Source organism: Lissotriton helveticus, chromosome 1_1 (assembly GCF_964261635.1).
Source record: "Lissotriton helveticus chromosome 1_1, aLisHel1.1, whole genome shotgun sequence".
In the NCBI taxonomy this organism is placed as follows: domain Eukaryota; kingdom Metazoa; phylum Chordata; class Amphibia; order Caudata; family Salamandridae; genus Lissotriton; species Lissotriton helveticus.
This window is the reverse complement of record NC_136057.1, coordinates 444016103-444037310: the sequence shown is the minus strand read 5'-3', so window position 1 is coordinate 444037310 and position 21208 is coordinate 444016103. Positions and strand designations below refer to the sequence as shown.

The window sequence follows — 21208 nt, the reverse complement described above, 5'->3', positions numbered from 1 at the left end:
CCCCAGGCAGCCGACAGAGTCTTCAGGAGGGATGTATGTAGGAGGAATTGGCCTGCCGGCAACTCAGCGTCCTCAACTAGTGTTTTGAACATCAGTAGCGCCAAGGCAAGGTCATGACTGACCAAACAGAAACCTCCCTATTCTAACCAGCTCCAGTGTCTAGTTGCAAGTTAAGTGATAATGATGAGAGATTTGCAGCTATCTCCATTTTATTCTTATTTTAGAGTGCAATTACAATTGCAGAAAGGTCAGTTGGACAAGTACACTCAACATAAACAGCATAAAATGTAGCTTCATCCTTTCAGTAATTCAATACCGAAAGTCTAGGCCTTATTTGACTTGTTAGTGTTGTTTAATTTATAGATTAATTGAAGTCTATACATTTTACCAAATGTTATTTTGGTTATAGATGAACTATATGACAAAACCAGAATTGAGCTGGACCAGCGGGCCATGGAACTGCAAAGGATGGAGGAAGAAACAAGACGACTTGTTTGTATGAATACTAAGGAATTTAATATGGCTCAGGTATGCAGTTCATAGCTGTTCTTCATAATTCAGTGAAATACATAGGCAATAGCATGCAGTCCATGTGGTTGATTGTACAAGAAAGGGCTTATAGCAAGACAGACCTTTAGGTATAAATATAGCAGTGCAGGCATTTAGATAGCGGCTGTCTGGCCTACTGCTGCATGAAATGGACTTGTTACTTGGCTAGGGAATGTGAAGTATCATTCTGACGCAGTAAGGCTATTCTGCCAGTATATTAAAAGGCTAAGCACTTCCAATCCAACTTTGATTTATTGATAATGTTTAAAGGTTTTTTTATACAGGAAGTTATATTATATTTTGATTTCGTTTTTTAGGCTATGGAGTCCTCTGAAAAGAAAAGGATTGAAAAGCTACAGAGTGAGGAAGACAATGCAGTTGAGATTTCCAACCTCCTCCAAGGGGACCTTCTTTCAGAAAACCCTGAGCAAGCAACTAGTGCATTTGGGCCACACCGTGTGATTTCTGACCGCTGGAAAGGAATGAATGAAGAACAACTGATGGACATAACCTTCACTCAGAAACAACAAGTCCTTGAGAGAATGGTAAGGGATTCTTAGCTGGTGTTCGGGGTCCCAAATGAGTACAGCCTAATTCATACAAATACACTCCTCTTGGCTGTCACTTTTTTTTATTAAACATTTTAATTGGCATTCATTTATATTGAGAAACAAGAAAAAAGGTAATAAGTGAAAGCAAAATGAAATGGCATACAGTAATCAAATCCTTCTGCCCATAAGGAACAGTAGATACCATAGTTACTCATCAGTTACTCACATACATCTACGTGTCATTGGCGTTACTTTAGGTTCTGCCCCCTTGTTCTCTGTAGTGGTGTGCCCCCATATTAGGTGTCCCAGCCCAATTCCACATCTATTTCTTTGTACTCCATCCAGTTTCCCCAAACACTCATGTGCTTGTGTGGGCATCTCAGTGCTCCATATATATACTAGTATTTCCATCATCGTGCAATGGTTGAGACACCTCATCCACATCTCCAAGTCCAAGGGATCCCCTGCCTCAATTTTTAGCTTTATCTTAGTTTGTCAATACAAGCTACAAGTGCAGTAGGGCTAATTTACATGTTTGCATCTATATTTTCTAAGAGGTGTAGCAGATTGTCTAGGGGTCATTTCCACATGCCAGCTCAATACATTCCCTATAGTTTTAAGTACTCCTTCCAAGAAAATCATATTCTTGCGGCATACCCACATCATGCAAATAAATTCCCCTGGCTTGCCTGACATTGGAGACAGTCAGGATAATCTGCACTGCCAATTTTCCATAGCTTGCCATAGCTTGTACAGCCAATGAAGGTATATCAACGAAATTATCCAGAATTGAGAGGAAATGGCAGTTGTGCGTAGTGCCAGTTTGCACTTCTGCAAACCTTGTTCAGTTAGTTCACTCACATCTTGCTCTAGCATCTGTTGCAACCCCTCACATATGTCTGTAGTATTTATTACTAGTGACCAGTAGTGCAAGGATATAATCTTTCTTCTCATATCCCCATCAGGAATTTGGCCTCCAAATGGCTGAAATCAGGAATTTTAATGAGATTTCTAATGCATGGATGTAGGTCATGTCTCAGTCACAAGTATCTGTAAAACTAGTATTTATGCATGTTGTAACTATCTTACAATTGAGCATATGTGTTCCTTCCATTACTACCCAGTTTAGAAATTCCAATATTATCACACCCAGGAAATCCCAAAAGTAAACTGACATCATGGCTCCTTTTACCCAACCACAGTGAAGTATTTTTCATCAGCTGCTTGTGCTAGCCAATACTCCTCAACGTTTCATACCATATCTATATTATTGATTCTTTTGCTGATATTAGTTTAAAGTCGATCTTCTCCCAATAGAGCTAGATTCTCAATCCTTCTCCTGTAGTTTCTTCTTTGCCCGCCTCTTTCCCGAGCGACCTCTTTCATACCATAGGCCTATCACCCAAATCTCTCATTTCCCTCTTCTCTTTATGATCAGCCCTACACTGCCTGCTCCTGTACCACCATTCATTATCCTTTTATTTTCATTGTTATCTTGTTTTGTATCCTCTGGTGTTTCTGTGATGTCCTGCTCCCATCCCCAAGCTCCAGAACTAACAAACATCTCCAAATTTGTTTCTGCCCTTGAAACTAATCTTTCAAATCTTTCATTTTATTTCAATATGTCCATTCAGTTCTGCTCATCTGTTCCACAACTCTACCCTCGGGATAACAATTTTTTTTAATACCAAGTGATTGTTTAAATGTTTGTTCAGTTTCTTTGTAAGGAGTGTTACTGCTCTCCAGTGTTATTTTACTTGTAACAAATCAACCCAGACAACCAGTCTGGGTTGATTTGTGCAATGTCAAAAAGTGAAACAAATATGTAGTTAAACGCTTTTCCAAAATCCACTATCATTACAGCTAATGGCCACTGTAGATGTTCAGTAAGTTTATGTTATGTAACATTCTGATATTATGCCTAGTCCATCTGAGAGGCATGAAGCTGTATCGATCAGGATAAGGACAAAATCCCCCTTGCAAATCGTGTGGCTAATATTTTTGCCTCTGTGTTAATAAGGGAAATGGGGTGGTAGGAAACACATAGTGGTGTGTTAGGTTTATGAATCATCACAATTTCGGCCATCTTCATATCTGGGTGGAGTTCTCCTTTCCCCAGTGCCTCGCCAACATCTCTCTAAGGGGCAGTGTTGCTATCTGTGCAAGGTGTTTGAGGAATTCTACTGGGAACCCATAAGGGCCAGGTGTTTTCCCCACACGGTAGTTGATTAAAGGCCTCTGAAAGATCTTCCTTTTCAGTATTCTGCTCCAGAAGGCCTTTATTTTTATTAGTGACTCTTTTTCCTGGGTGGTCTCTTACAAATTCCCTCAGATCCATAAGTATACTTCAGTCTCTTTCAGTGTAAATGTTAAGGTAGTATTCTGCGAACACCTGCATGATCAGGCTGTAAACCCTTATTCGTTGGAAGTCTGGGTGTTGAATGTAACTTATTTGGTTTTTGGTGTCCCTATGCTGACACAGCGCATTAACCCAATTATTTTACTCCATTGGTAATGTAACCACGTAATTGCTGTGAGTTTGGTCCTATGGTCCATATTCCTGAGGGTTTCAGGTTATAGTGATGTTGCGGACTAGGACTCAAACTGTGGGACGGTGGAATCCAAATGGGATATTTCTTCCTGATGTCGTCTGTTGTGCCCAGTTATTGTCTGTCTCTTACTGCTGACAATCTGCAGTGATTTACGTGAGCCTCCCACCCTAATAACTAGAATGTTCCTAAAACTATAGCCCATGTAACTTGATCCCAAAATACACATTCGGTTGAAACCACAAATACTTTAAATGGCCTTTAAAGACACCATCTTCCAAATCTAGCCTCGTTATGCATTAAATCCAGAATCGAGACTTACATGGTTTTTCATTGTTACTATCTCTAACCTAAGTTTTGTCTTGTATAGAATTAAGGGACATCACTGCACCGGACTGAATTTAAAGGTTAACTCATCTGGTTTCTTTATTTCATTATCTCTTTCTTATGGCTGGATGTTTTGGCACTGACGTTGATTTATTCTCTGTTCCACTTTTTTTCCATAATATCTTTTCATAGTTTTTCCAATCTTGTTTTAAGCTACCATGTGGCAAACACATATACAAAAACACAGCTTATCATTTTTAATTCATGTAATGTAAATTGTGGAAAACTCCCAGAACTAGATTGTTATCCTCGTGTCTTGTATGCCCATTCAGCAAGATTGTGGCATTGTTATTTCAAGACTGAAAGGAGTTTCTACAAGATGGGCATATGTGCCACTATGTCTTTTAAAGCAAATTGCCATCAAAAGAAGCCTTCAGTTTCAGTAAGTCTCATGTTGCTCAGAAGACCTGCACATGGATCTCTGTCTCATGAATTCAAAGCTATATATGTGAATTAAATGCTCCATAGGTTTGTAGGTGCTTTCGTTCACTTTCAATGCAAATAGTTCAAGTTCACTTGTTGGTCCAAATTGTCTCAACGCTTAGCTTTGATGGAGAGAAGAAAGCCATTGTGGCACCCCATTGCATTGCAACATTTTTATAACGCTTACTACCCCTATGTGGGGCACTAAAGTGCTTGCTCACACGAGTAGCATGTTACACTATGTAGGTTGTGTAGTTGGAAGTGTGTTGTCTATGTTTTGATCCTAAGTGGGAAGTGTTTCCATGTTGTGTGCAATGACCACTGAGATGTAGTTATCATGTTATAAGACACAGCACTTAGCAATGTGATGCATGAAGAAGTGTTGAGTGGTGGTTTGCGGTTTAGGGTTTTCACTAAGATTTAAGCAGTTCTACAGGTCCCTTTATGGAATTTTTTTTATGACTGTAGTCCACTTATTATATTTTGTTTGAGTTTATGGTCCTTAGCAGGCATAGGTTGGTGGAGATATCTGGGATAGACTTTGTTAATATCATCTCCATTTATGTTTGTCATGGGAAGGTGTCAAGAAGCCGTCATAGTATGTACCTTGTTGCTACTTCCATTGGTGTATGAAATCAAAGTCCTCCATTGGCCAGGGCATATGGCAGGTGTCTTCAGTGATTCCATACCTGCACGGGTGGGTTATTACTGTGGACTGGTACACTATTGGGTGATGGACATGACCTATAGCAGTTTTGTCTTATGTGAATGTAAAAGTATCAAGCATTATATAGGAATTATTATGCAGACTGTCTGACCTACAGTTGACTGCCTGACCGCTAAGTGTTATTGTACTATTGTTGTCAAGGAGAGTTATTTATTGTCTTGTAATTGCATTTCTACAGCGATTACTAGCCTTGACAATGCATTGACGTTTTTTACGCTGGATAGCATGCTGCCCCAGAGTGCAAGTTTATTAGTTAATCTAGTAGTTATTGGGATTAGTTTTGTAAGCTGAAGAAAACCATTCCATGCTTCTACAATCTTAGCCTTTAGCACACGTCTATATATAAAATGCATATAGTCCATTCAGATATGTTAAAAATGTCACAGTTGTCTTGTTATTCTTTCATTCTGTTGTTCGTTTGTTCTTAGCCACAAAGCCAACATGTGTTTTGCCACAAAAGGGGATTAACCTGCGACTTCCTCAGGGCTGTCTGTTTCTTAGAAGTCCTTCTATCTTATTGCCGGTTGTAATTTGTTCCCGGTAAAGCCTGCTGTGTGCACTGTATTTAATTTCCTCGCCCTCTAGCCTCTCGTAATGTTTGGTATAATTGTGTTTCATAACAAATTAAGAAGCAAATTCAGTGTAAGTACCCATCTCCGGTAAGGTGATAAGTTGCTCCAGACGTGTAGAGCTACTTCGCTAGGTATTGAGCATACTCGCTCTATGCGTCTTGAGTAACTTATTTTTTTTTAAATTCTTTTTATTGAGCTTTGGTGCAACATACATTTACTACCGACAACAATAGCGTACTCATGGTGAAGAGGAGCTTCATCAATGCATTAGCAAGTGTGTCCTTAGTGACCGGAGTTTGCAACAGAACTAACACATAAACTTTACAGATATATCACAGTGAGTGCGTTTACATAGGAACACAAAGTGCTGCATGGATATTTAAGAATGTTAATCGTCACTTGCAGATGTTGGGAGAGCAAGAAAGTGTTCAAGTGGACCCCAAATAATCTTTTGGTCTAGATGTTACAAGCAATTCTTCGGCGTATGTTGCCAACGTTTCCTTACAATATATCCCATCCTTCATCCACCCTTCCTGTTGTCCCATGTAAACAGAGTGCGGCGCTTGGCAAGTAGGAGGGCAACTCTAACAAACCTACCCACAGAACCCTTCAAGTGTGGGATGTAATGTAGTAAGCATGTGAGAGGTGTACAGGGAAGCAGAGTGCCCGTCATGGAGTGGAGACAATCAATCACTCCTTCCCAATATGTGAATACCAGGTCACAGCGCCAGGCAAGGTGTAGGAAGTCCGCGTGCGATTGCCTACAACGTGTACATTGATCCGATTCCCTGAGACCCTTTCTGTTTAATTTGGAAGGAGTATAGTATATCTGATGGAGGAATTTAAAATGTATGATACGTAATTTCCCATTGGGTGTGAGACGGCCCGTCAATTGACATACCCGCTCCCATTCCTCTCTGGTGATCTGTGGGTCTAGTATTTCATTCCATCTAGCAAGGTTTTTATCAGGCCCTCTTACCGTCTCCTCCTGCACCGCCCTCTATAATCTAGTAATTCATTTCTTCTTGGTGGGAAGTAGTTGGAGCAGTTGCAAGGACATGAGTGTCGGGGGCTCAGCAGGAAAGTTCTGGGTAGTGGTCTTGGATGGCACATTGGAGGCGATAGCAGGTATATTGGAACAAGGAGGTGGGGTTTTGTATGTATTCCAAATCGCTACTTTCATGGTATTGTCCGTTCGGGTATAGGTCGCACATTTGAGTAATACCAGCTTCTTTTAGCGATTTTAGAGGTCCTGCCTCCCGGTGACCGACCAGGCGGAGTGGTGGGCCAAAGGAAGCGCGGGTGCATATAGTGTTAATTTGCATGCTCGATTGCCAATCGCCTGCCATGCAGCTATGGTCTTATCTAGTGTATTGATTTCTATCTTTGGCATATGTCTATTCACATGTGTCAGCTTGCCTCCAAGTGAGGTTGGGTGGGTATCTCCGTCCTCCACTGCTACGTGCGGCGTAAAGTTGTGTGTTCTGAACCAATAGTAAGCATATTGGGCTTGTGTGAAGAAATAATACACATAAAAATCCGATGCTGTAAAGCCACCCTTGTCATAGGATAGTGTTAGCGTGTGCCAGCTAATTCTAGGTTGCCTCGTGCCTCATATTAGCCTCAAGAGTTGGGTTTTTATTCTTTAAAAAAAGTGCTGAGTCAGTTTGATCGGTATGTTGCAAAAAAGATATAAAAAGCTGGGAAGTATAACCATTTTTATTACTGCAATACGGTCTGCCAGAGACAGGGGTAGGTGCAGCCATCGATTCACTTGTTGTTCTAGTGTGTCGTATGCCCGACCATAATTTTCCCTGATTACTATTTCAGGATCACGATGCACCCAGATACCTAGGTATTTAATGGGGTCTGCCGTCCATACTAAAGGGTATTCCAAGTGAGGTTGGGATGTGATTGTGGTTAATGGTATGATGACCGATTTCTCCCAACTGATTGTAATTCCAGAGAACATACCAAATTTTATGTATTCTCGAAGAACAGGGGATAAATGTTGTTGGGGATCCCTAATGAACAGGACCATGTTGTCCACATACATGGAGATGCCGACTGGTCGGTGTTTAACATTGAGAGCAGACGCTCTGTGACATTGCCGAATCTTACAAGCAAGTGGTTCGAGCACGAGGGCAAAAGGAGAGGAGATAAAGGACAGCCCTGCCTGGTGCCACGTTGTATCTGAAATGGTGTAGAGGTACAGCTGCCCACGGGCGCCCTGGCTGTCGTGTCGGTGTATAAGATCTGGATCCACTGTAGTATGACATTAGGGAATCCTATGTTGCTTGGAATATGAAACATGTAACTCCACTCTATAGAGTCAAATGCTTTAGCTGCATCAAGCATGATGGCGGGCGCTGGCAAGTCAGGGTTAAGTATGTGCAACATAGAGAAAATGGTACGCCAGTTCTGGGAAGTGGATCTTTCCGGTATAAACCCAGACTGATCGGGGAGCACGAGGAGGGGCATTAAAGGTTGAATCTTTGCAGCTAGGATTTTTGCCAAAATTTTAGCATCTAGGTTGATCAGTGATAGGGGCGGCAGGACTCACATGAAGTAGGTGGTTTGTCTTTTTTGAGGAGTGTAATGATCATAGCTTGCCATAACGAGGGGGGTAGACAGCCGGATTCATGCGCCTCTGCGTACATTTCTAATAGATTGGGCACTAGAAGGTCAACGTACGTTTTGTAAAATTCTGCTGTTAGACCATCCGGTCCAGGGGTCTTGCCATTAAGGAGGGAAAGAATAGTGTCTTTGACATCTGATTCGTCTATGGGCAAAGATAGGTATTCTCGATGAGCGTCCGATAACCACGCACAGGCTATGTCTGATAGGTATTCCACCATGGTGTCTTCAGCTACTTTGCCCTATGTGGTATATAATGCCTCATAACAGTCCCTAAATTGTTCCACTATGGCTTGTGGGGTGAAGTGTTCCGACCCGCTACCGTCAATGATCTTATCAATCTGAGTATGATTTTCAGGGAATAACAGTTTAGCGGCAAGGATCCTGCCCAGTCTACCACCTTAACCATAAGCTCTGGCTACGTGTCTTCTTCCCCTATATCTCGCCTCCGTTTCAGCTAATTTGTCATAGTCTGCCAAGATTTCGCGTATGCGGGCGAGTAAAGCGTTTGATGGTGACGCCCAGTACTCTTTTTCCAACCCGTCTAGTGCTATCTTGGTTTTGGAGAGTTGCCCTCTTATGTCCTTCAAAATGCCTGATATAGTGCTAATACAGACCCCTCTTATCGTCACCTTGAATGCCTCCCAGAGGGATGCCTGACTGTCCACTGAGCCTGTATTCTCTGTGAAATAATGAACTATGGCTGTCCTAATAGCTTCATTGAATGTGGGATCAAGTAATGCTTTAGCACGGAAGCGCCATGTGAAGGGGCGATGGGGATTAGTAGGGATATGCAATTGCAGGAAGACAGGATTATGATCTGACAAGGTGCGGGGTAGGTTGTGTGTATGAGTAGCCCAGTTGTTTGCGTCTTCATTGAGCAGCCAGTAATCCAACCTGGACCAACTGTTGTGGGCAGGTGTGATATGTGTGCCTACCTTAATCTATCCATTCTGCAACTGCCAGACGTCTACCAGGCCCAGTTCTGTCATGACTTCACAGATACATAAGGCAACTTTAAGTGTACGAACCCCTGTCGGGTTGGATTTGTCGACCTGCGTGTTAAGATCTCCTTCCCACATTACTGCTGTTTCGGGCCATGTGCGTAGTGTAGAGAGCATTTGTATGAAAGGCGTGGGATCATCAACCACAGGTCCGTACATATTAATAATTGTGAGGTTGGTCATGTCTAGTTTGCCCTGTACCATGGCGGAGCGGCCTTCTGAGTCTGTGTGAGTAGGCCAAAATTGGACACCCTTCTTGATCAGAATAATTACACCCCGAGCATAAGTGGAATAGGAAGATGTCAACCGGAACCCCGACCACCGGTGAGCAATTTTAGAATCTGTGTGTTTGTTCAGGTGAGTCTCTTGCAATAGGGCAATCTGTACATTGTGTCTGTCCAAATAGGACAACACCTGCCATATCTTTTTTGGGTTGTTGAGACCATGGACATTCCATGTCATACACCTGTAACCTTCACCCTTTATCCACGTGGAATGATCTAGATACGTAAACTGGGTATAGTGGACAGCACTCACCAAGTGTTATTGTTGGACTTATCACCCTATATCAATCAAAAGGATGGATGAAGGGTCCGAGGGAATATTTAGAGACCTCAACAATTACACTCCCCCATGTAACCTGAAAAAAGACAAATAGTAATTGTGGGTCTAAATTGAGAAACGGACTATGTGTGTGTACAGAAGACTATATGTGTTTCTTGTGTGGAAACAAACACTGGACATATACCATATGTGAATAGTGTCCATCAGTCACTTTTTCTGTACCGCCCAACTCATCATCTGGGCTACTTCACATGGTAAGTAGTCAGTATTTCAACCATCTCACAAGATGTTAGATAGAGATGGTGTTGGACAGGCCCCAGGAAGGGCTCGCTCCCTCCCCGCATGACAGGGCCCTGGTACCGGCCTTCCAGGTACTACCCGCAGAAGCAACCCCCTACCCGTCCCCCATGGGACGTCTGCTCCTGGGAAACCCTGTGTCCCTGGCCTGGGCCACCGTCAGCACCCTTGCCCGGGCCAGCTGCCATCTTAGACACTGCACCACGAGGCTGCGTGGCCTCAGCTCGACCCCAACCCCGGGCCTGACCAGGCCCCGACATCCCGGCACCACCATCCACCCAGGAGGTGAACAGACCACTTGGCCGGTCAATGGGAGTAAGAAGTGTCGATGGCTCTCTCCCGCCAGGTGCCGATCACCCCCAGCCTCCCCGGGCGCTGGCTCCACCCCCCTGCTGGGTGTCTGGACTCCCTCATCCCGGACCTCCCGACCTCCAAGAGCGAGGGTCCGGACATCATAGAGTGCCAGACCTATAACTGAGGCAGCCCCAGAACAGGAAGGCAGTTGTATCCTTAGTCAAGAGACACCGCGACGAACTCATCCTTGACGGACTGCTGGCGCTGCCGCAGCCCTGCCTTGTGAACTATTGTCCTGCCTGCTGGCGCTGCCGCGGCCTTCTGCAACCTTCATCCTAGTGGGACCTGCTGGCGCTGCCGCGGCCCGTTGTAACCTTCATCCTCGGGGGACCTGCTGGCGCTGTCGCGGCCCGTTGCAACCTTCATCCTCGTGGGACCTGCTGGCGCTGCCGCGGCCCGTTGTACCCTTCATCCTCGTGGGACCTGCTGGCGCTGCCGCGGCCCGTTGCAACCTTCATCCTCGTGGGACCTGCTGGCGCTGCCGCGGCCCGTTGCCACCTACGACCTCTTCGGGACCTGCTGGCACTGCCGCGGTCTGACCCGTCCGAACACCGAGCTCGAGGATTGTGAGCTATCACCGTACCTACGGGTACCAAGACTGTCCCGCTACCCCCTTCCCTAATAGAGACTAGAAGTGAGAGGATCATCGTGTCCTGATCTCATTGTATCGTACTACCTTACTTCAAGAACTGCCTATAAAAGGTGTTAATCTGATCTTCGTGTGGTGTCCATCTGTGGTGGGGAAGTTACTTGTCTGTACGATCGCTGGGGACGGCCCTCACCGGAGGCCTCTCCCCTTGTGCTCGGCCGACCCTCCAGGTCCCCGTCTAACATTGGTGGCCAGCGGCGCGATCCGAACCAACGCGTACCGTACAGATAGTAACTCACCCTACGACTAAACCACAATGACGACCAAAGAGAGCGGATCGGCAGAGAAGTTCCAGATGGAAAAGCTGGAGGAATACAGCCACCGAGAGCTAAAACAATTTTGCATGGACTTAGGCATTGCTACCACCGGGCTAAGCACAAAAGAAGACTTCAAAAACGCCCTAGAGGCCTGGACAGAGACGAATACCGCCACACCCCGGGACCTCGAAGCCCCGGAAGTCAACACCACCCTGACGGAAGAACGGAGAACAGGTCCCTCCCGAGAAGAGATCCAGGAGCGGGAAAAAAATAGACTACACGAGCTAGACTTGGCACGGCTCAAATTAGACGGAGAATTGAAGCTGGCGGAACAGAAAATAAACTTAGAACACTTACGGCTCAGAGAAGAGCGAGAGGAAAAACAGAGACAGAGGGATCTCGAAGAAAAAAGACTGGAATACGAACACGAGTGCAAACTAGCAGAGATAGAAATACGCAAACTGAACCCAAACCTAGGGGTGCCCGAGCCACCGCGCTCCCCGGGTACTACCGAACAGAAGGTCCACATCCCCAAGGATGTGGTCCGAGAATACCACCGGAACGACGACATACAGCAGTGGTTCAAGGCCTACGAGATCGCCATGACGGCCCACCGGATCGCTCGAAGTGACTGGGGAGCTGGGCTATGGGGAAGATTCGTCAATGAGGGCCGTGATGCCCTGCTGCAGCTTCCGGACCATCAAATGACGTCCTATGACCACATGAAGGCCGCCCTCCTCAGCCGATATGGGCTCACGCCCGAAATGTACCGCCAGAGGTTCCGCAACTGCACCCGGATCCCAGGTACAACTTGGTTGGAGTACGTAAACTACTTCAGCCGAGCCTTCGAGGGGTGGATCAAGGGTAACAACGTAACCACCTACGAACAACTCTTCAATCTCATTGTGTGGGAGCACCTCTCCAACAACTGTTTCGTCGAACTCAGGCAGCACCTCCTCGACAGTAAATTGACTGAACCACGGCAGCTCGCCACCGAGGCGGACCGGTGGGAGAGCACCCGAGTGGCCCGGAGTGGGCCGAATGAGCAGAACAGATCCAACCAAGGTCATCATCGTCCCCGAGGAGGAGGAGGAGGACCGGGCCGAGGCAGAGACGCTGTCCCGGTCACTCCCGCCAACACCACCCCGCCCCCAGCCGGCCGGGGAAACCCCCCGATGCGCCCGGGGTTCCGAGCCCACGTTACGTGTCACCGATGCCAGCAAGTCGGCCACTACGCCAGTGACCCGACCTGCCCGAAGAACCCGGCGCCCGGGCCCCGCCAGGTGGCGGCCGCCGTCCTAGGAGAAGAACAAGTCTCCGAAGACACTGAAGCATACGAGTCGGAGCAGTTCGAGTGGGAACCTGCCGCCATGACCCTGGCCTGCCTAGGGGGAAGAGACATGGTCCCGCGGACTCCCCTGCCAGCCAACACTCGGAAGTACAGCCAATGGGTGAGCATAAATGGGCGCAAGGCCGAAGCCCTGCGTGACACCGGGGCCAGTGTGACGGCCGTCCGTTGTCACCTGGTGACCCCAGAACAAATCCTGCCAAACGTTCTTTGCCCCGTCCGATCGGCAGACAATTCGGAGAGCCTGTGTCGGATGGCCTGCGTCCCCTTCGAATGGGGAGGAGTGTCCGGCATGCTAAAAGTAACTGTCCGCGACGATGCCCCCGTGGACTGCCTCCTGGGGAACGATCTCGAGAGCTCCCCGTGGGCAGCTGTTGAAAGAAGAGAGCATCTGGGGATGTTGGGTCTCCCGGACTGGGCGTGCGTGACCACCCGGTCCATGGCCACCCGCACCATCCCTAGACCAGAAGAACCCGAATGGTCAGCACCTCCTCCCCCGATCGCTCCCGAAGAAGACTCCATCCATACCGACCACCCGGAACCAACCCCAGAGGGGTCCGCACAGCCCCCCGAACTTCCCGACCTGGCTCAGTGGCGTCAAGAAGGGGGGCCCACCCAAGAACAATTCCGGCAGGAGCAAAAGACCTGTCCCTCCCTCGAGGGACTGCGACAGCAAGCGCTCGCCCAGGGCCAAGGAGACACCACCGGGGCCCACTGGGTTTATTGGGACAATGATCTCTTGTACAGCGAGCAGAGAATCGCAGAGCTGGGGGCCGGTCGAGTGCTGGTGGTGCCCCTCCGCTTCAGAGACTTCCTGTTGAACTTGGCCCATGATGTCCCCCTGGCTGGGCACCTGGGGCAAGACAAAACCTACCACCGCCTGGTGACTCACTTTTTTTGGCCCAAAATGAGAAATGACGTCTCCAACCACTGCCGGTCCTGCCCGACCTGCCAGGCCAGCGGGAAGAGCGGCCGCAAACTCAAGGCACCCCTACAACCATTCCCCGTGGTGACCACCCCGTTCGAAAGGGTGGGAATAGACATTGTGGGGCCCCTGGACCCCCGAACAGCACAAGGGCATCGCTTCATCCTGGTCCTGGTGGACCACGCCACCCGCTATCCTGAAGCGGTCCCCCTTCGTACTATAACAGCCCCACTAGTGGGTCGAGCCTTAATGGGGATCTTTTCTCGAGTGGGCTTCCCCCGGGAAGTCGTCAGCGACAGGGGTACGAACTTTATTTCAAAGTATATGAAATCCCTCTGGCAGCAGTGCGGGGTCACTTACCGATTCACAACCCCCTATCACCCCCAGGGAAACGGACTGGTCGAGCGGTTCAACCGCACTCTCAAGGGGATGATCATGGGGCTAGAAGAACCCCTACGCCGCCAGTGGGACGTGCTACTACCGTGCCTCCTCTTCGCCTACCGAGAAGTCCCCCAGAAGTCCCTCGGCTTCAGCCCCTTCGAACTCCTGTACGGACACCCCGTTCGCGGGCCTCTCAGCCTAGTGAAGGAGGAATGGGAAATGGCCCCCCTAAAAACCCCTCCGGACGTCTACAAGTACCTCCTGACCCTCCGCAATCAGACCCGGAAATTCAGGGACATCGCCAAAGCCAATCTTGAGGCCAGTCAAGAGGACATGAAGAAGTGGTACGATCAACATGCCTCCTCCATCGAGTTTGAACCGGGTCAGCAGGTATGGGTGATGTCCCCCATCGAACCGTGTGCCTTGCAGGACAAATGGACAGGGCCCTTCAAGGTGATCGAGCGCAAGAGTCCCGTCACCTATCTCATCGACCTGGAGTCCCCCCGGAACCCCCTCCGGGTTCTCCACGCCAACAGACTCAAACCCCACTTCGTGCGCTCAGAGCTCAGCCTGCTGATGGCTACCGACAGTGGCGCAGAAGGAGACTCCGAGCCCCTCCCTGACCTACTGAGGACCCGTGAAAGAGATGGTTCGGTGGACGGGGTCCGACTCTCCGAGGCCCTGACCCCAGAGCAGCGTCAAGATTGTCGGGCCCTCCTGATGCCGTTCGCAAACCTGTTCTCCCTCGCACCCGGAGTCACCTCCTGGTGCCTGCATGACGTGGACACTGGGGACAGTCCTCCTGTCCGACACCGGGCGTACCGAGTACCGGATCGGGTACGTACATGCATCCAAGAAGAGGTCTCCAAGATGCTCGCCCTCGGGGTCATCGAACCTTCGGACAGTCCCTGGGCCAGCCCGGTCGTCCTGGTCCCCAAGGCCGCGGCCCCGGGCACCACACCTGAGCTCCGATTCTGCATCGACTATCGGGGTCTGAACGCGGTCACCCGAACCGACGCTCACCCTATCCCCCGAGCAGATGAACTAGTCGACTGCATGGGGGCAGCCCGCTACCTAAGCATCTTCGACCTGACAGCGGGCTACTGGCAGATCGGCCTCACCCCCAGGGCCCAAGAACGTTCCGCTTTCTCCACCCCGGATGGGCACTACCATTTCAGAGTGATGCCATTCGGCATGAAGAACGCTCCAGCCACTTTTCAAAGACTGGTGAACCAGGTATTGGCGGGCCTCGAAGAATTCAGCGCCGCCTACCTGGACGACATCGCGGTATACAGCCGCCACTGGACAGACCACCTCCACCACCTCCGAGAGGTCCTGCAGGCCCTCCAACAGGCCGGCCTCACCATAAAGGCCAGCAAGTGCCAAATCGGCCAGGGGTCCGTGACCTACCTCGGACACCAAGTGGGGAGCGGTCTGGTGGCCCCCCTCCAACTCAAGGTAGCTGCCATTCAGTCCTGGCAACCCCCCGAAACACAAACCGAGGTCCGAGCCTTCCTGGGGCTCACCGGATACTACCGGCGGTTCGTGAAGGACTATGGCAGCATTGTGGGGCCCCTCACGGAACTCACGTCTAAGAATCACCCAAAAAGAGTCAACTGGACTCCCGACTGTCAAGCGGCCTTCGAGAAGCTGAAGGCCGCCATGTGCACCGCTCCTGTGCTCCAGGCCCCCGACTACAGCCGCGAGTTCATCGTTCAGACCGATGCCTCCGACCATGGTATTGGGGCCGTCCTCTCCCAACTGAACCCCGAAGGAGTCGACCAACCAGTGGCCTTCATCAGCAGACGCCTACTGCCCCGAGAACAGCGCTGGAGCACCATTGAGCGAGAGGCCTTCGCAGTAGTATGGGCCCTCAAGAAGCTCCGGCCTTACCTCTTCGGAACCCACTTCCGGGTACAAACAGATCATCGGCCCCTGCAATGGCTCATGCAAATGCGGGGGGAGAACCCCAAACTATTGCGATGGTCCATCTCCCTGCAGGGGATGGACTTCACTGTAGAGCATCGCCCTGGTCAAGACCACGCCAACGCGGACGGCCTGTCCCGCTTTTTCCGCCTCGACGAGGAAAGTCCCCAAGAGGATGGGTGACTCTCCCCGCCTTCAGCTGGGGGGGACGCATGTTGGACAGGCCCCAGGAAGGGCTCGCTCCCTCCCCGCATGACAGGGCCCTGGTACCGGCCTTCCAGGTACTACCCGCAGAAGCAACCCCCAACCCGTCCCCCATGGGACGTCTGCTCCTGGGAATCCCTGTGTCCCTGGCCTGGGCCACCGTCAGCACCCTTGCCCGGGCCAGCCGCCATCTTAGACACTGCACCACGAGGCCGCGTGGCCTCAGCTCGACCCCAACCCCGGGCCTGGCCAGGCCCCGACATCCCGGCACCACCATCCACCCAGGAGGTGAACGGACCACTTGGCCGGTCAATGGGAGTAAGAAGTGTCGATGGCTCTCTCCCGCCAGGTGCCGATCACCCCCAGCCTCCCCGGGCGCTGGCTCCACCCCCTGCTGGGTGTCTGGACTCCCTCATCCCGGACCTCCCGACCTCCAAGAGCGAGGGTCCGGACATCAAAGAGTGCCAGACCTATAACTGAGGCAGCCCCAGAACAGGAAGGCAGTTGTATCCTGGAGTCAAGAGACACCGCGACGAACTCATCCTTGACGGACTGCTGGCGCTGCCGCAGCCCTGCCTTGTGAACTATTGTCCTGCCTGCTGGCGCTGCCACGGCCTTCTGCAACCTTCATCCTAGTGGGACCTGCTGGCGCTGCCGCGGCCCGTTGTAACCTTCATCCTCGGGGGACCTGCTGGCGCTGCCGCGGCCCGTTGCAACCTTCATCCTCGTGGGACCTGCTGGCGCTGCCGCGGCCCGTTGTACCCTTCATCCTCGTGGGACCTGCTGGCGCTGCCGCGGCCCGTTGCAACCTTCATCCTCGTGGGACCTGCTGGCGCTGCCGCGGCCCATTGCCACCTACGACCTCTTCGGGACCTGCTGGCGCTGCCGCGGTCTGACCCGTCCGAACACCGAGCTCGAGGATTGTGAGCTATCACCGTTCCACCGCCGTACCTACGGGTACCAAGACTGTCCCGCTACCCCCTTCCCTAATAGAGACTAGAAGTGAGAGGATCATCGTGTCCTGATCTCATTGTATCGTACTACCTTACTTCAAGAACTGCCTATAAAAGGTGTTAATCTGATCTTCGTGTGGTGTCCATCTGTGGGGGGGAAGTTACTTGTCTGTACGATCGCTGGGGACGGCCCTCACCGGAGGCCTCTCCCCTTGTGCTCGGCCGACCCTCCAGGTCCCCGTCTAACAGATGGATAGTTCTCCAGGTGTTTATTTCAAAGATGATTGGTGGATATTCTTTGTTAGTAACTGATTGCAGTGCATATGTGGTTAATGAAAAGAAAAATAGTGCTTATAATAAAATTGGAGAGTGGCACGCAATATTAATTTTATTCTGGCGTCGTGCACTTCCAACACTAAAAACAAAGAGTGCAAAAAAGTCAGGTGTTTCAAACAAAATACTTCTGACTGGGTTTACTGGTCGACATGTTTCTGCGGACTTGTAAGGCCCAAAATGGTGCCCGCCGCTTCTTCAGGACCCATTAACTTTATTGCTACTGCTCAAAAAGTGATAAAAATAATAAAGTTAGTGAACAACAATGGTAAATATCACCTGTTCACTTCTGGTAGTCCTCCTAGGTAAATGGAAGAGATCCAGACGGTGAAGCCATCATACCACACAAAACATAGACAAACAAAAGAACAAAGCAAAATAGCAGACCATCAGTTAGTATGGATGACTACTTGCTATACCAAATTTGATGTTCTCGTTCATTTACGGTCCATTGACCCCTTTGATCATTAACTCTCTACAGTAGATCATAGGCTCACCTTAAAATTAGGGAGAACGTGCTTCACCTCACCTGGCAAGCAGCTCAGGACAATGGGGCACCGCTCTAAGTATAGAAAAAAGATTAGGCTGTGACAGACCTTGTTAACCGCTAAGCAGGTAACAGAACTCTTAAGAAAATTACAATCTTTGAGCTAACTAATAAAATTTATAGTATGCTCTCCTGTGTATATATCGTTCAGTCTAAATTATCCACTTGATAAATGCAGAAAATAATCGTCTCTGTCGACTGTCTAGGGTAAATAATAGTCAAAACTAAAGATTACAGATTTTTTATATATTCGCAATTGCTTCCCATGACCATATCGTCTGCCATTATTTTGTACAATAAATGGTACGATATTAATCTCATCCATTCATGTTGTTGACAGAGTTAGGTAGCAGGAAACATTTCTTACAGTCGCTGTAGGTAGTTGTTTAAAACACCCGTTTATCTCGAATGTTTATAGAGAAAAAGGGTGAAAAAACGCCATGATGTAGGTAACTGAAAAAGCCATAGTCTAGATAACAGAAAAACCTATCTTACAATCGCTATCGCTAGACGCTTATATAGCGCTTTTGGCTCCCATAATATGAGCGACAAGAGCGCCGTAACACACCAAATGACTGAGATCTAAATCATGTCGCATGTGCAGCTCCTCTCTTTACAAGCAAAGTTCTATATTGAAGGAAGCACAAACCCGCGCGTTTTTTCACTCACCTGTCCGTCGGTACTCCTTGCAGCCAACCGGGCTGTTTGGGGAGGTACCGCGGCAGGTTAGGGCTGCTTACTTGTTTATTCGTGCACGTATCCTATTGGGTGTGGGTTGCGTCATTATCCTGCGACCCGGAATTATGGGAAGTGAAGTTTTTACCGAGCGAGTTCTCCTAAGGAACCCGATAAGTTCAACATGGCACAGAACGTACGTCCCCCCTTGGGTTTAAGTAGCATCATAACACAGCGACCAAGAATTATGGGAAGTGGAGTCTTTCCAGGACATAACAACTTAAAAAACGTGATTATTAAACATGGCATAATTCAAGAATATAAAACGATTACTGGTTTCATATCCTGATGTCTGATTGTACATAACTCTATTTAGTGAGTTGGTAATTAGGTTTATATCCTAAGCAGAGAATGTAGTATCATGTTTGATGTCATGCTGTAATGGCCATTATTTGTGTAATTACGGATATATACACGGTAGAAGACAGAGTTTAAATCTTATACAGTTGGTAAAAAAGTTAGAGATTTAGATTTATGTTTTAGAGCGACATCCAGGGGATGTCCTCGTTCAAACCTGCCTTATCACAATTAAGTCTATATACCCATTTCTGCTCTATTTTAAATAGATGCTTAGACACATCGGTTATGTGTGTTGGAATAGTGGGTTGTTCCAACACAGTCCATTCGAAATCAGTTGGCTTGTGACCCACTTCCAAGAAGTGATTTGTTAATCGTGTTGCCTGTTTTTTGCACCTTATCGTGCTCTTATGTTCTGAGATTCGAGTTCTAATCTTGCGGGTAGTCATGCCGACATATCTCAACGTGCAGGGGCACGTGATGAGATAGATCAATTGGCTGCTGTTGCAGTTTGTGAATCTCTTCTGTTCCCATGGGCGGCCAGTCCCGATATCAATTGTAGTTGAACGTCTGGTTTGAGGACAGGCCGCTCAGTTCCCACAGGGATGATGTCCAGTCACTGGTGGCATGTCCCATAAGGTACCTATTTGATGTACTTCCCTAGGTGGTGGTCTCGTATGTACCAGTCGATCCCGTAGACTGGTACTGCGTTTGTAGGCAAAAAGAGGTTGATCAAGGGAGTCAGTTCCTGTATTCAGGATCTTCCAATGTTTGCAGATTATGCGTTGTATTTTGTTGGATCTTGTACTGAAGGTATTCACACAAGTCATCCTTTGGTTCTTCTCTTTAGGGACTGCGGGCTCCAATAAAGCCTCTCGATTGTTGTTTGCTGCCCTCTTCTTCGAACGTTTAATGAGTTTTTTCTGATAGTTTCTATCCAACAGTTGTTTTTCCAGATCTTTAGAGTGTTTGTCGAAGTCCTCTTTTGTTGAACTGTTGCGCTGTATGCGTAAAAACTGTCCGAAGGGCAGATTGTCACATAGTGACTTGGGATGGCAGCTGTTGTATTGTAAAAGAGAATTACGAGACATTGGCTTCCTATACAGTTCGGATTTAAGACCTCCAGATGTTACTGTGATTAGTAGGTCTAGGAATGCCAATGAGTGACAGTTGTGTTCCACTGTGAAACGTAAAAAATCGTTACGGGTGTTAAGCCATTCGTGAAACAACACAAGAGAGGACACCGTGCCTCGCCACACCACCAGAATATCATCGATGTATCTCTTCCAAACCCGCACTGATGTTAGATGCGGGTTTTCGGTGTGTAATACATGGTCCTGTTCAAATTTGTGCATGTACAGATTCGCCAGACTCGGCGCGAAAACGCTGCCCATGCTGGTCCCTGATGTTTGCAAATAGCATTGGCCCTCGAATTCAAAAAAATTCTCTTTCATGGCTATCGTAGCCAGATTCATGATCACAGGAATGGGAGTTATGGAGTCCAGATCTTGTTCTCCTAGTAGTGATTCAACTACCTCTAAGGTTTCGTCCTGAGGTATGGAGGTATATAATGACTCCACGTCAAACGACACTAAAAGGTCTGTTGTAGGATCAAACTCTATCTCAGGTAATAACCTGAGAAGATCTTTAGTGTCTTTCAGATAGGTCGGCATCAGTTTAACCATTGGTCTAAGGAAGGTATCAACAAAGGTTGACAGCGGTTCCAACAACGATCCAATGCCAGAAATGATTGGCCTGCCTGGAGGAGGTCTCTGTGTTTTATGGATTTTGGGCAGTATATAAAAATATGGTCTTACTGGGTGTGGAGTCTGTAAATATGCAGCTTCATTAGTTGTAATCCACCCTTCTGCCAAGGCCTCCTCTACAATGTGTCCAATCGTCATTGTTAGTCGTGCTGTGGGATCTTGAGTCAGTGGTTGATAAGATCGTATGTCTCCCAACTGGCGTAGACATTCTTCTCTATATACAGTTGTGTCCAGGAGCACAGTCGCGCCCCCCTTGTCAGCGGGCTTTATTGT

General features: G+C 48.4%; 1 protein-coding gene across 2 annotated transcripts in view; it reads left to right on the top strand.

Annotated features, from left to right (window-relative positions):
- RIBC2 (RIB43A domain with coiled-coils 2) overlaps nucleotides 1–21208 on the top strand; it is a 193620-nt gene that overhangs the window by 47227 nt on the left and 125185 nt on the right. For both annotated transcript variants that reach the window (XM_078673835.1, XM_078673836.1), the window contains exons 4-5: nucleotides 410–528; nucleotides 867–1094. In XM_078673835.1, coding sequence (XP_078529961.1) covers nucleotides 410–528; nucleotides 867–1094 — 347 coding nt within the window. The remainder of the gene's footprint in view (nucleotides 1–409; nucleotides 529–866; nucleotides 1095–21208) is intronic.